The sequence below is a fragment of the Archocentrus centrarchus genome, chromosome 7 (genome assembly GCF_007364275.1).
Source record: "Archocentrus centrarchus isolate MPI-CPG fArcCen1 chromosome 7, fArcCen1, whole genome shotgun sequence".
Classification (NCBI taxonomy): Eukaryota; Metazoa; Chordata; class Actinopteri; order Cichliformes; family Cichlidae; genus Archocentrus; species Archocentrus centrarchus.
In genome coordinates, this window is record NC_044352.1 from 31041002 (window position 1) to 31053818 (window position 12817).

Here is a 12817-nt window from a genome sequence, read left to right on the forward strand (position 1 = left end):
GAGTTTTGCAGTGTCCTTTAAGCCTGCGTCGTGACACCACATCCCCATTTAATTTAGCAGCGCTTCAGCTTTATCCACCAGAGCTACAAAAGTTTGCAACGGGGGAACGAGACCAATAAACTCTATTAACATGAAACATCTTACTCTAGACATCTCTGGCTCTTTAGTGCTTTAACATGAAGGGTTAACACTAGAGATAATAGTCTAGCAATTGTGAAAGACTATAAAATCAATAGGGATCATATCAAAGATATTAAAAGTTATTAAAGTTCCATTAAAGTTTTATCTCATCTTATTGAAGTACCATTTTAAATTAAACATTAACTTCATAGTTTAAATCCATGATTTACATAAGCATTCATTAACTCAACTAGGTCAAACCCAGGAAGTCCTGGAGGGCTGCATTATTCAGCTGCTTGTTGACCGATTGATTATTCTTAAAAGGACCACACTGTGCACAGGACAAATGTCCTCCGAGTACAAATAAAGGTTTCCCCTTCGTTCAGCATTTTCTTTGAACAACAGATTTGGAAGTTTACAACCTTCCCGACTACTACAGAGAAAGACATATGGCAAGATAAAAAAAGAAGAGATGACACAACATAATGAAACTCCTGCACAGCAACAAGGGCAGAGTGTTGATGTTTGCGGTGCGTGGGCGCAAGCAGGTGTAGGTGTGAGTCCTGCTAACTGAGTATGTGTGTAGCTCCTGTAAATGCCCCGACATGCACAATCTGCTGCTGTATCCTGCCTGGAACAACAACGACAGCTGCTTTCGCTTTGAAGTGGAGTTGTGAAAGTTGCTTCTACCTGAGTTAATGATAAAACGCAGACAGACAAAATGAGGAACAACACCACGGGGTGGGGGCTTTCCAGGTGGGAGCTGTTGGTGTTTGTCCTTGATGAAATGAGATGAAAGAATGGGAGAAAAAAATATGATGAAATTAAAGGGAATGAATCACAAGCACCAAAAAATAAATAAATAAATAAATCATAAGATTCTTCTGGGGATGTTGAAATATACCAGAACATAAAAAAATGAAATGAATAAAGGATATAATAATACATGGCCTCATGAGACCAACAATCTTCAGCTGAAGCCACTCACCTTCTGTTCTCCAATGTGATTTATTTTGATAGGGAAGAAGAGAATAAAAGACACTGTCACAGGATGGAATTCCACATATTAAAGACAGACTTTATTCATGCTGAATCATCATCAGCTCCTGCACTCATTCACTGTAAATGAGCTTTTACAGTGTGAGTAATGCTGAATAACGTGATGCATTTGAATGCTGACAGGAGCCTTCAGCTCTGAGTCAAAACTGTCATTTGAGGTTGACATACTGTACTTACGTGTTTGGATATGTTACAGCTTCTGGAGTCCACATTGTACCTGTGAGAAACAAATAGATGAACAAATGGACGAACTCGTGAGTTTTCATTTGAGGAGATTTTGGACAAGTATGTATATGGGCTTCCTTGTCGTTAGTCTGGTAACAATGGGGCTGTTTATTTAGAAAGCAGCAGTTCTAACTTACAGAGATTATGCTCAATCACAGGTTCATAATTTTACAAGAGGTAAAAACTATAAATTAAAAAACAAAACCCTGGAGTTCAAGCACACAGGTTTGAACCACAATCAGAGCAATAAGAAGAAACTCCAGCGAGATTTATTTCACATTACACAAAGGCATTACCAGTTCCGAAATGAAACAGAATATATAGAGCTCGGGTCCTCGACCAGAGGCCTGGAAGCTTTGAGGGCCCTGCGCAGTATCTTAGCTGTTCCTAGAACTGCGATCTTCTGGACAGAGATCTAGGATGTCGTTACTGGAATCAGCTGGAGCCATTTTCCCAGTTTGGGGGTCACTGCCCTGAGTGTTCCGATTACCAAGGGCACCACTGGTACCTTCACCTTCCGTATCCTGCCTAGCTCTTCTCTCAGTGCTTGGTATTCCTTGAGCTTCTTGTATTCCTTCTTTCTGATGTTGACATCTATTCTTTCTCTGCTTGTCCACCACTCCTATGTCCGGTTGGTTAGCCATCACCAGTTTGTCCGTGTGTATCTGGAAGTCCCACAGGATCTTAGGTTGGTCATTCTCAACCACCTTTAAGGCCGTATCTCATTTTGACCTCGGGATTTCCAGGCCATACTCGGCACAGACGTTCCTGGATATTATGCTGACCACTAGGTTATGGCATTCCATATATGCCCCGCCCACTAGCATTCTAGCATCTGACTTTAATCTGCTTTTTTGTCTCAATGGGGCAAAATGAATTGGTCAATAAAGTGAGGGTCTACATGGGCAAGAAATTATTCAAGTGTAATCAAAGGCATTACTAATTTTGATTGTTTAGATCTGTTTACCTATTTCAGTGTTAACATAGTGTGCCTGTGTTTAAATGACTTTAGATTTATTCAGAACAAGCAAAGTCAAAGTCTACTTACACATCAAACCTTAGATTTTGTTTCTCTTCGAAGAAGAAGTCCAGGACAAACTTCCTGACGAAATCGGGATTCCGAGTGTTATCGATGACCTCTGTCCTGCCAAACTGCAAAAAATAAAAAGTGATAATTGGTGGTAACACTTGCATTGATTCCAGAGTCAATATATGCTATAAAGCTTACATAAAGAAAAAATATCCCAGCGTAACAACTGAATAAAATTCATGAGGTTTAGCTGCAGCTCATTAACATCATTTCCCACAGAACTGGATTCCATAGACACAAATTCTCCTTTAGAAAACTTAACATCCCTGTCTGCCACTGAGCTGCATTGTGCTTTGCTGAATCTTGTTTCCCTAGAGAAATCAGAGTGTTACTTTGGAGGAGGCACTCCACCCTGCAAACCCACAGAGACCAAGTCCCAGCCTCTCTCCTGGGCCAGACTGTCTCTCCATCACACTGACAATCACACCAATAATCCCCCGGTGGACTGCCGGCCGCAGGGCTGTAGCATGGCCTGACAGCACTGTGTAATGAGCTATTGATTTTGGCACTGCCTCACCGCAGCCACAATACCTCTACTCATGTCCTTAGTGCCCAGCGCACATAATCCGAGCTATCAAGGTGTCCCCAGCCTATCCATTACCAAGGCCTCGCAGGTTACTATATTAGACCTCACAACTGACCCGCCATATCAGCCCACAGGGAAAAGCCCCTGATATTTTCCTGTGGTGTTACTATTTTCAGTGCTGGAGGCCTTTGGTTTATAATCTGAATCTGGAATGATTGGTTAATAGATGTTAGAGCATTGTGGGCAAAGGTTAGGAATGACTTTGTCAGTGATGTTTTTTGTTATCCTTGGGTAAGGAAGGAGTTTTAAAGACAGTGTCAGCATAGGCTGTAGGACTATAAAATGAGTTGGTTACAGATGTAATGCTAATGCACATGTGTTTTTATCAACATTCCACCCCTTTCATCTATTGTTTTGTTTTTTTTTTTCACTAAAGTACTGGAACATTTATTCACTGTCAGAAACATGCTGGGTCACAGAAAAACTGACTCAAGGCTACAAAACTGTTAAATAACAACAACACTGGTGCACAAAAGAAAGACCTGTGCTTCAATTTGTTTTCTGTGTATGCAGTTATGCGAACAGTTCATACAGATCGCAATACAGAAGCTGCATAAGGGATTTTTGATCCATTTGCAGCAGAGCGTTTAAAGAGATTTTTTCACTGGAAACCTGCAGTTCTCAAGCTGGTGAACAGACGTCTTAAAGCATATTTAACAGGGATTATAGTAAGAATTCAGCTGCAACCTAAGTGGTGTAATTCAGCAGTAATCCCCTTAGCTTGTGTCAATGTCAAACATAACATGGCTGTATATTTGCCCTAGAGTAAGCTGACCTTAGATTTAGTGCTCAGAGCCCTGATTAAAATGTATACAAGCCAGAATTCAAACAGTTCAGAAAGAGGCAAAAATTTTTCCATTTTAAATGCAACCTTAAAGGCTTTCAAATCCAACAGTTCTTTCAAATCAAATCATTTTAGTAGCATTAAATAGTCACAATTAAATAAGCCAAAATCAGATTTAAAGGTAGGAGTTCAGCTATCAAGCTAATCTGCTTCACCAGGACTGTGTGGGTGTGTTTTGAACAAATTTATGAGCAGTGGCTTGACATCTTAAGAAGGCAACCCCATAATTGTCATCATATTTTGATTCAAAGGTTGCTAAATCCTGATTGCTGCAGGGTGATGAACTCCCACCCACTTTAAGCAAGTGAGAGGAACTCTCATTAAATACAAACACAGAAATATTTCACGTCTGTGTCCTATAAGGCAAACGATTTAGTCAAAGTGTAAAGTCGTATTGCTGACATCCTGGCTGCAGGGCATGTCCATTTTTTGGGGTGTGTTTGTTTTTAATCAGAAATAAATACCAAATCAAAAAAGAAACTTGAAAAGTGGTTAAAACTCATTGAGGTTTAGTGATTTTAATGGGTACAACCTCCTGCCTCCATAAACATGCAATGGGAGCTGTCCCATAACAATATTGGGGCTGACAGGGAGCGCAAGACTCAACTGCGAGGTAATGGAGCTAACAAACTGCCAATCGTGTTGCAACCATAAGTATGCTTTATTCTGTTAAGTAAAGAGCAATGTCTCAGGCATGCTTTGTTCACCAGTGCAGGGAATGGTAGACAATGGACCAAATATCATGATGCCTATGAGGAGAAAATAAAAAATTATATCTTTTTAGTTATATTGATAAGCAGCTAACAGATGGCCGTGGTCACCCATAGTTTGCATGGATGATGCAGACTTGTCTGCAAACACTTGTTAACTAACCACTTAGAAATTTGTGCATTACTAATTTTTCCCTAGCAGCTGGTGGTTTCCAGGCAGTCACCAACTGGTCTCTATACCTGTGTCACTGGGGCCTAAGGTTTTTATCGTTTACTCTCTACTATGCTATGTTTTCAGTGGCAGAAACACTGAAAAGAAATTCAACAAACTGGTCTATTCTTAAAAAGAAGGAATGCATTGGCCACCTCAGCAACACCAAGAGGCCTGAAAGACCACAGATGACTTTAAAAAAATAACTTCACAACATCTAACCAAGTCCAGAACACTTGGGAGGTAGGCCTATGATTGTCAAAGTCTACAATTAAGAGACATCTTGTTTTAAAGATGCCTTTATAACAAGGTGGAACCACTGGTTACACTTAAGAGCATCCATCCATCCATCCTCTTCGGCTTATCCCGTTCAGGGTCACGGGGGGGCTGGAGCCTATCCCAGCTGTCATAGGGCGAGAGGCAGGCTCCACCCTGTGCAGGTTGCCAGCCTGTCGCAGGGCTAACACAGAGAGACAGACAACCATTCACACTCACAACTACGAGCAATTTAAAGTGATCAGTTAACCAAAACCCAGTAACTGCATGTTTTTGGACTGTGGGACTGTGGGAAACCGGCGTACCCAGAGAAAACCCACACAGACACGGGGAGAACATGCAAACTCCACACAGAAAGGTCCGAGCCAAATTATACTTTGCCAGAAAACATCTAAAAGAGCCTGTGCAGTTTTAATAAGAAGTCTTTGGACAGATGAAACTAAGATTAACTTGTACCAGAATGATGGGAAGAGAAAAGTATGGAGTTGCCAGTGGAACAGGCCCACTTGTGTTTGACGACGTGCCTGCTGATAGAAGTTGCAGGATGAATTCTGGAAACAAAAAAAGCATCACTGTCCAAAAATACATATTGGACTATATATTGGACCAAAGGGATAAAAGTCTGTTACACTCTGAAAAATGTAGGCACTACAGTGACTGAGGGAAAAAAATGCCTTTTTGGATCTGAGTTCAGTGTGTGATGACTGCAGTTACAGGAACACAGTTTGGGAATTATTTTACTTCTTGCATTTTGTTTCCCAGAGAACTGTCATTAGTTTAATTCTATAAAGACTTTTATTAAAGACAGAAAAACATTCATCTTTTTTGTGGGGAGGAAGCTAAATAAAAATACCAGCTAATAAACTACAATAGCTTCACAAAGTTTAGGCTGTTCAGTAAATGATTTGATGAAATTACAGTTTACATCACTGCTGGTGAGGCTGTACCTCCATCTGTGTCATACACACAGACAGAACACAGACAGAGTCTGCAGTCATCTATGGGCTACCACTGCTGATTTGTGTTGACCTTTAAGTGGAGGATCATAGCTATTCACTGGGGAAAATTGAGCCACTTGTGATCATAAAACAAATCAGTAAAGTCTGATCCCACTGGAGCAGCAGGGCAGGTAGGAAAGAGCCACAAAATGGCAAAAGCCCTACAGGAGTGTTAAATATGCAGGGAACATGAATTTACAGTAAAACATATGCCACTTCTACGGTGCATCCAAAGTCCTGCAAGGGGATGTTTTTTAATCTTATGCAAACAAGATCATTTTCAATAAATTCATTTGCATCTCTCAAAACTTGAGAATCACATCACTCCCACATATTGGCAAAAGCTCAAGTAATCAAGTGTTAGCATCATCTTTGGAACACAGAATGAGATTCTTGCTGCTGCTGCATGTAGATGCGAGATTGTCATTAGCAGGGAACATCTTCAGCACAGGCTACGCAATATTAGTCTTCTATACAGTCGTTCATTTTGCATAAGAAATGCTGCAGCAAGAATTTCATTCTGTGACACTCCACTCTCAAGATAAAACTTCATTAGCTCAGTTCTTCCCATTATATGGTTACTGTGTGCATCTAAAGTTGTCATAAATGACATGATATACACATTTATTGCACCTTATCTTAGGTGCACAAGGTCTCTATCCTGTGCTCGCATAATAGCTGACATGTTCCCACAAGATAAAAAATATCACCCTACACGCTCTACACGCTCTTAGGCTTTTGCATGTAAATGGATAATTTCTGTATAAATTGCACTTACAAATACTATATTGGGCATTTACATAATGCATAATGATGTCAAAAGCACACAAAGGATTTGTCAGGTTCCCATCCATGCACAATTATCTGCTCAAGGTGTCACTATGTAAGGCTGGCGGCGAGATGTTTACTCTGCTGATTGCAGTGCAATTCATGCAGTGTTTTTTGATTAAACCCTGCCACATGGAAAGAAAAGGTGTGAGGTGTGTTAAAATGAGGGGATCAGCGGTAGCCAAATAGTGTGACTAAAGTACATAAAGTGACTAGAGGCAACATGTAGGCAAACTAGATGAGGGAATATTGGGCCAAGAGATGAGTCATGAACTGCATGAGAGACCTACTGAAAAAAAGAAAAGAAAAAAAAAACTGAGTTTATTCAAAAAGTTAATAATCAATGGGATGTCACGTGACCTTGCTTTTAAAACAGTGACAGTGGATGAGACAGCAAGAAGTCAAGGGGAGCAGATGGTGCATTTATGATGAGGTGGAAAAAGAATTGACCTTCTTTTTCTCCCTGCCCTGAGTCATGATGAGAATCCATTTCATTCAACATCATAAAATTATGAGAGCCTTTTAATTTATTTATTCCTTCACCTCTACTATTAATTCACCAGTTTGGTTTGAGTCTGATATGTGGAGCCCCCCGGGGTTCATTTCAAGCTGTGGTTGCACTTTGTGGGCAAGTGAAGAGGTTGACACTTCCAATTTTCTACAACAATGTTCTCAGGGGTTTTGTTGTGAGTTGCCTCTGGAATAAACCCCATTTTAAGCCCTGATTGAAAATCACTAGCACTGGAGAAAACTCATTTATATCATTCCCTAAATGTAGACAAAAATATTGGATATTGTTATTGGGAACAAAAAGGTTGCTTAACTTACCTCCCTCCATTCTTTGGTTCCCACAGCCTGCAGATACAACACGACCACTGGAAGGGAAAGTGGAGGAGGAGAGGCCAAAAAGGAAACATGAAGAAAAGGAGAAAAAAAAAAGAGCTTTTTAATCTTAGTCACTAGTGTAATGGGTTCTACATGTTGCCACCTACATATTAACACACTCAGATATATTTCTGTTAGAGCTGATGTAGCCAGAAGCAGAGCCAACAATTTCATTTTAATAAAACACTAAAATACCTTTTTAAAAACTGTGGGATTTTCCATTTCAAATGAAAACCTTTACACTAAATTAATAAAACAGCGTACCATAAGGACAATGATAATTGTATATTGTATAATTTTCTCAGATTCTCACTCTTCTGCCTGGTACACCTGTGTAACTGTGCAGTAGTAATCATTCTCTGCATTTTTCTGCCTTGCAGATTTGCTGTCACCACCTTCAGCCAGGCCTCTCGCTGCCTATTCATTTGCATGATTATTACAAAAAAATGCAGAACTGCTACAAGGCATGAGTCTAAAGACCAAACGGGGAGGGTGTCACTGCAAACTCCCCTCTCATGGAAAATAACAGAATCAATTCAGAATCAGACCAAACACACAAATTTAATGGCAATCCCGTCAGCCTCACCTGTACTTAGTATTCAGTGTTTGATTGCAATGTTGGCAAATTCTCATGCAAACAGGCTTGATTAAAATACTATAATATGAAGAATACTATTCTTCCCTGGAAAAAGGCCAAGAGGTGTATTTTTTTAAAGAAGATAAGATAAGATAGTGTTTATTTGTCACATGCACAGTTATACACAGTACAATGCACAGTGAAATGTATTTTGTACCTGCAACCATATATACACACACATATAAATAAGAAGAATAAAAATAAAAAAAGTAATTAACACTATACACTATACTCTATATACTATACACTATACACACTTTTTAAATTATAATATTTACATTGTGCAATAATGGTCCAGTTAGGGCTCAGAGTTGAGCAGACGGATGGCTTGTGGGTAAAAACTCTTCTTCAACCTTTCAGTCTTAGCCCTCAGGCAGCGGTAACGCCGGCCTGATGGGAGCAGGGAGAAGAGAGAGTGTCCGGGGTGGCTGGGCTGTTTTAGGATCTTCATGGCCCTCAGCCTGCACTGCTTGGTGTAAATGTCCTGCAGGTTGGGGAGGGTGGTTCTGATGGTCCGTTCAGCTGAACGAACCACCCTTTTTAGGGCCATGAAGTCCTGCTTGGTGCAGTTTCCCATCCAGGTGGTGATGCTCCCACGCATGATGCTCTCGATGGTGCAGGTGTAAAAGTTCCTGAGCACCTTGAGTGGGAGCTTGAAGTCTCTCAGCCGCCTGAGGAGGTAGAGACGCTGTCTGGCCTTCTTCACAGTGATGTTTATGTGATGAGTCCAGGACAGGTCCTGTGAGATGGTCACTCCCAGGTATTTGAAAGTGTCCACTCTTTCCACCTCAGCACCACTGATGACAAGTGGATGGTAGTCCCTCTGCTGCTTCCTGCTGAAGTCCACAATCAGTTCCTTTGTTTTGCTGACGTTGAGCAGGAGGTGGTTCTCCTGGCACCAGTTCTCCAGGCGGGAGACCTCTCTCCTGTAGGCTGTCTCCTCATTGTGAGAGATTAGTCCCACAACAGCAGTGTCGTCAGCAAACTTGATGATGACGTTGGACTCTGACGTGGCCTCGCAGTCATGGGTGTACAGTGAGTACAGCAGAGGGCTGAGCACACAGCCTTGGGGGGATCCAGTGTTGAGGGTGAGGGAGGATGAGGTGAGGTGACCCACTCGTACCACCTGTGGTCTGCTGGTCAGGAAGCTCTGAACCCACCTGCACAGGGATGGGCCCAGGCCCAGGTCCAGCAGCTTAGAGACCAGCCTGGAGGGAACTATGGTGTTGAATGCTGAGCTGTAATCTACAAACAGCACTCTCACATAGTTCCCCTTACCAGTGTCTATGTGTGAAAGGGTCTTGTGGAGGAGGAAGGATATGGCGTCATCTGTGGATCTGTCTGGCCGGTATGCAAACTGTAGTGGGTCGAGGGTGGTGGGCAGTGAGGAGGTGATGAATGTCTTGATGAGTCTCTCAAAACACTTCATCACCACAGAGGTGAGCGCTATGGGCCTGAAGTCATTGGGGCTGCTGGGGTGTGGTTTCTTTGGGACAGGGACTATGATGGACTTTTTAAAGCAGGTGGGAATCACACACAGTTTCAGTGAGAGGTTGAATATCAGTGTAAACACAGGTGCCAGCTGGTCAGCGCAGGTCTTAAGGACACGTCCGCTAATACCGTCTGGTCCAGCCGCTTTCCTGGTGTTTACACGTCTAAACGCCCTCCTCACGTCGCGCTCCGTCACAGTGAGTGTCTCCGCCCCTCCGGCCGGGAGCGCAGCGGGCTGTCGGCTTCCCGACTCAAAGCGCGCAAAGAAGATGTTGAGTTCATCAGCCAGAGAAGCGTCGGCACTCACCGGGTGTGTGTGTGGTGCTTTGTAGTCCGTGATGGTGCGTAGTCCCTGCCACAGTCCCCTGGGGTCAGACTGTTGTAGTTGCTGTTCCAGTCTGCGGCCGTAGCGATGTTTTGCCTCTTTCACCGCTCTGCGGACGTTGTATGATGCAACCTTGTAGTCCTCCATGTTCCCAGAGGCGAGGCCGGAGTTGTAGGCAACGGTGCGGGACCTCAGGGCGTCGCGGACAGATTTATCCACCCACGGCTTCTGGTTGGGAAAAGTCCTGATGGTCCTCCTAAGTGAAGTGTCTTCAACAACTTTCCCAATAAATCCCACAACAGTTTCCGTAAACTCCTCGATGTCTCCGCCCGCGCTGCTGCGAAACATGTCCCAGTCGGTTGAATCCAACGCACCCTGCAGAGCGGCCTCTGTTTGATCAGACCACCGTGTCACTTCTCTCACAGCAGGGGGTTCCTGCCTGAGCCGTTGTTTGTATTTCGGCATGAGAAGGACAGCGATGTGGTCAGACTTCCTAAAAGGCGGAAGAGGCTTTGCTTTGTAGCCCTCTTTGAATGGAGAATAGCAGTGGTCTAGGGTCCTCTCTCCTCTGGTGGGGCAGTCGATGTGTTGAATCAATTCCGGTATCACCTTTTTCAAGTTTGCACTGTTAAAGTCCCCGGCTACGATGAGAGCCGCATCACGCTGGTTAGCCTGATAGGTGGAAATAGCCTCATGTAGCTCGGATAGTGCAGTGTTTGTGTCCGCCTGAGGTGGAATATAGACGGCGCTGAAGATGACCGAAGTGAACTCGCGGGGCAGGTAGTGGGGACGGCATTTCAGGGTTAGGAGCTCCAGGTTAGGTGAACATGATTGTTTCAGAAGGACAACATTCCTACTGTCACACCAGTTGTTATTAATCATTAGGCACACACCTCCTCCTCTTGATTTTCCAGACTCACTCGTTCTGTCCGTGCGATGAACACTGAAGAACTCCGACGGCTGTACGGCGTGGTCCGGTATGAGGGGAGTCAGCCATGTCTCCGTGAGACAGATGATGTTGCAGTCCCTTATGTCCCTCTGAAACTGTATCCTGGCCCTGAGTTCCTCCAGCTTGTTATCCAGTGACTGGACATTAGCCAACAGGATGCTCGGCAGTGGCGTTTGGTGCGCTCTGCGCCTCAGCCTCTCTCTTACGCCGGCTCTTTTCCCTCGGGGCCTTGTCCGTGACCTGGGTCCTTTGTTTGAGCTGGCCCACTGGAAACGCTGGATCTCCCGAGGCCAAGTCGGGTCGGGAGAAAAAGGTGTCAGAATACAGCCAGAGTGCTGTATTCTGATATTAAAAAGAGTCTGTCTGTCATACGTGATATGACACAGAGCAGGCGGAGTTATAAAGTCCAAAATTAGAGCTAAGCCTAATATATACAAACAAAGCGTAGGAGCAGGTACGACGGCTGCTGACCTCACCAGCGCCATCTTGGATGAAAAATTAAAGAGTCTCAACGCAGAAACCTTTTATCCAGTTTTTTAAGACGTCGGTCTCACACGTCTTTACTGGCATTACTGAAATTTTACTTCTTGCTGTAACCCTGTAAGAGTGAACCAAGATACATTTTTACATTTAAGCTCTATTTTGCCTTATATTACATGTAACTACACTGTTTATGTAGTGAGCAGTGAGTGCTTCCAAAGCCTACACCTAACAGTGATCATAAACTGTAAATATCAAAAAAGACAGCGAGAGTGAAGCCAGTGCAGAAGTGCCTCTAATGGCCAGCGGGGGGGGGGGGGGGGGGGGGGGGGGGTCTTCCAGCTGAAAAAAAAAAAAATTATCCTAAAGGAATCACGTATCTGCTGTTCAGTGAAATATTTCCATTAATGCGAGAGAAAGTTGAGAAATCGCCAAAGTTTTTTGGATCCATCCCATGTGGACCATGAATTTCACAGCAGTCCCAGTCTACCCAGTAACTGCTGAGGTCGTTCACTCAGACCAAAGTGGCAGATTAACTTTACCGTACCAAAAGCCTTAGATGGTCTTTTAAAGCCTAGCATGGCTGCATCTTCCTAAGGCTACGATAGAAATTGTTTATTTTAGAAGACTTATTCAAACTAGAATTGGTAACTCAAACAGTTTCTCCTGACAGTTAAGCATTTACCACTATTTACAATAACAAATAATAATGCCACTATCATCTGGTCAATTCTTACAAAAACTCACTGAGCCTCAAACACAAAGTTTGGTTTTTGTCAAATTGGTTTCCTTTAGAGCGAGCATCACAACCTTCACAAAGTTGCTTTTTCATGGTTATATGCTGTTAGGATTTTATTAATAGTTAGTCTATAAGTTCTCCAACTAGTTAGAATTCATTCTTTAATATTTACTGTGCCCTGCTGTGCTCTCTCCAACATTACATCTGTGTTCTGAGGGCAAAAGTTGCTGTACGACAGCATAAATATGCAATAACACAGGGGCATGCCAATTATAACCCACAGATTTATTATGTTTATCATGTTAGGCTCAAACACAAACATGTTCATGCATAAGCTAACAACCAACACTCACTAAAAGCCCTT

At 42.9% G+C, this 12817-nt stretch overlaps 1 protein-coding gene across 1 annotated transcript in view; it reads right to left on the bottom strand.

Annotated features, from left to right (window-relative positions):
• LOC115782561 (copine-9-like) overlaps positions 1–12817 on the bottom strand; it is a 132808-nt gene that overhangs the window by 92937 nt on the left and 27054 nt on the right. Inside the window, exons 3-5 of the mRNA XM_030732784.1 lie at positions 7776–7822; positions 2453–2556; positions 1357–1396 (exon numbers count right to left, since the gene is read on the bottom strand). Coding sequence (XP_030588644.1) covers positions 1357–1396; positions 2453–2556; positions 7776–7822 — 191 coding nt within the window. The remainder of the gene's footprint in view (positions 1–1356; positions 1397–2452; positions 2557–7775; positions 7823–12817) is intronic.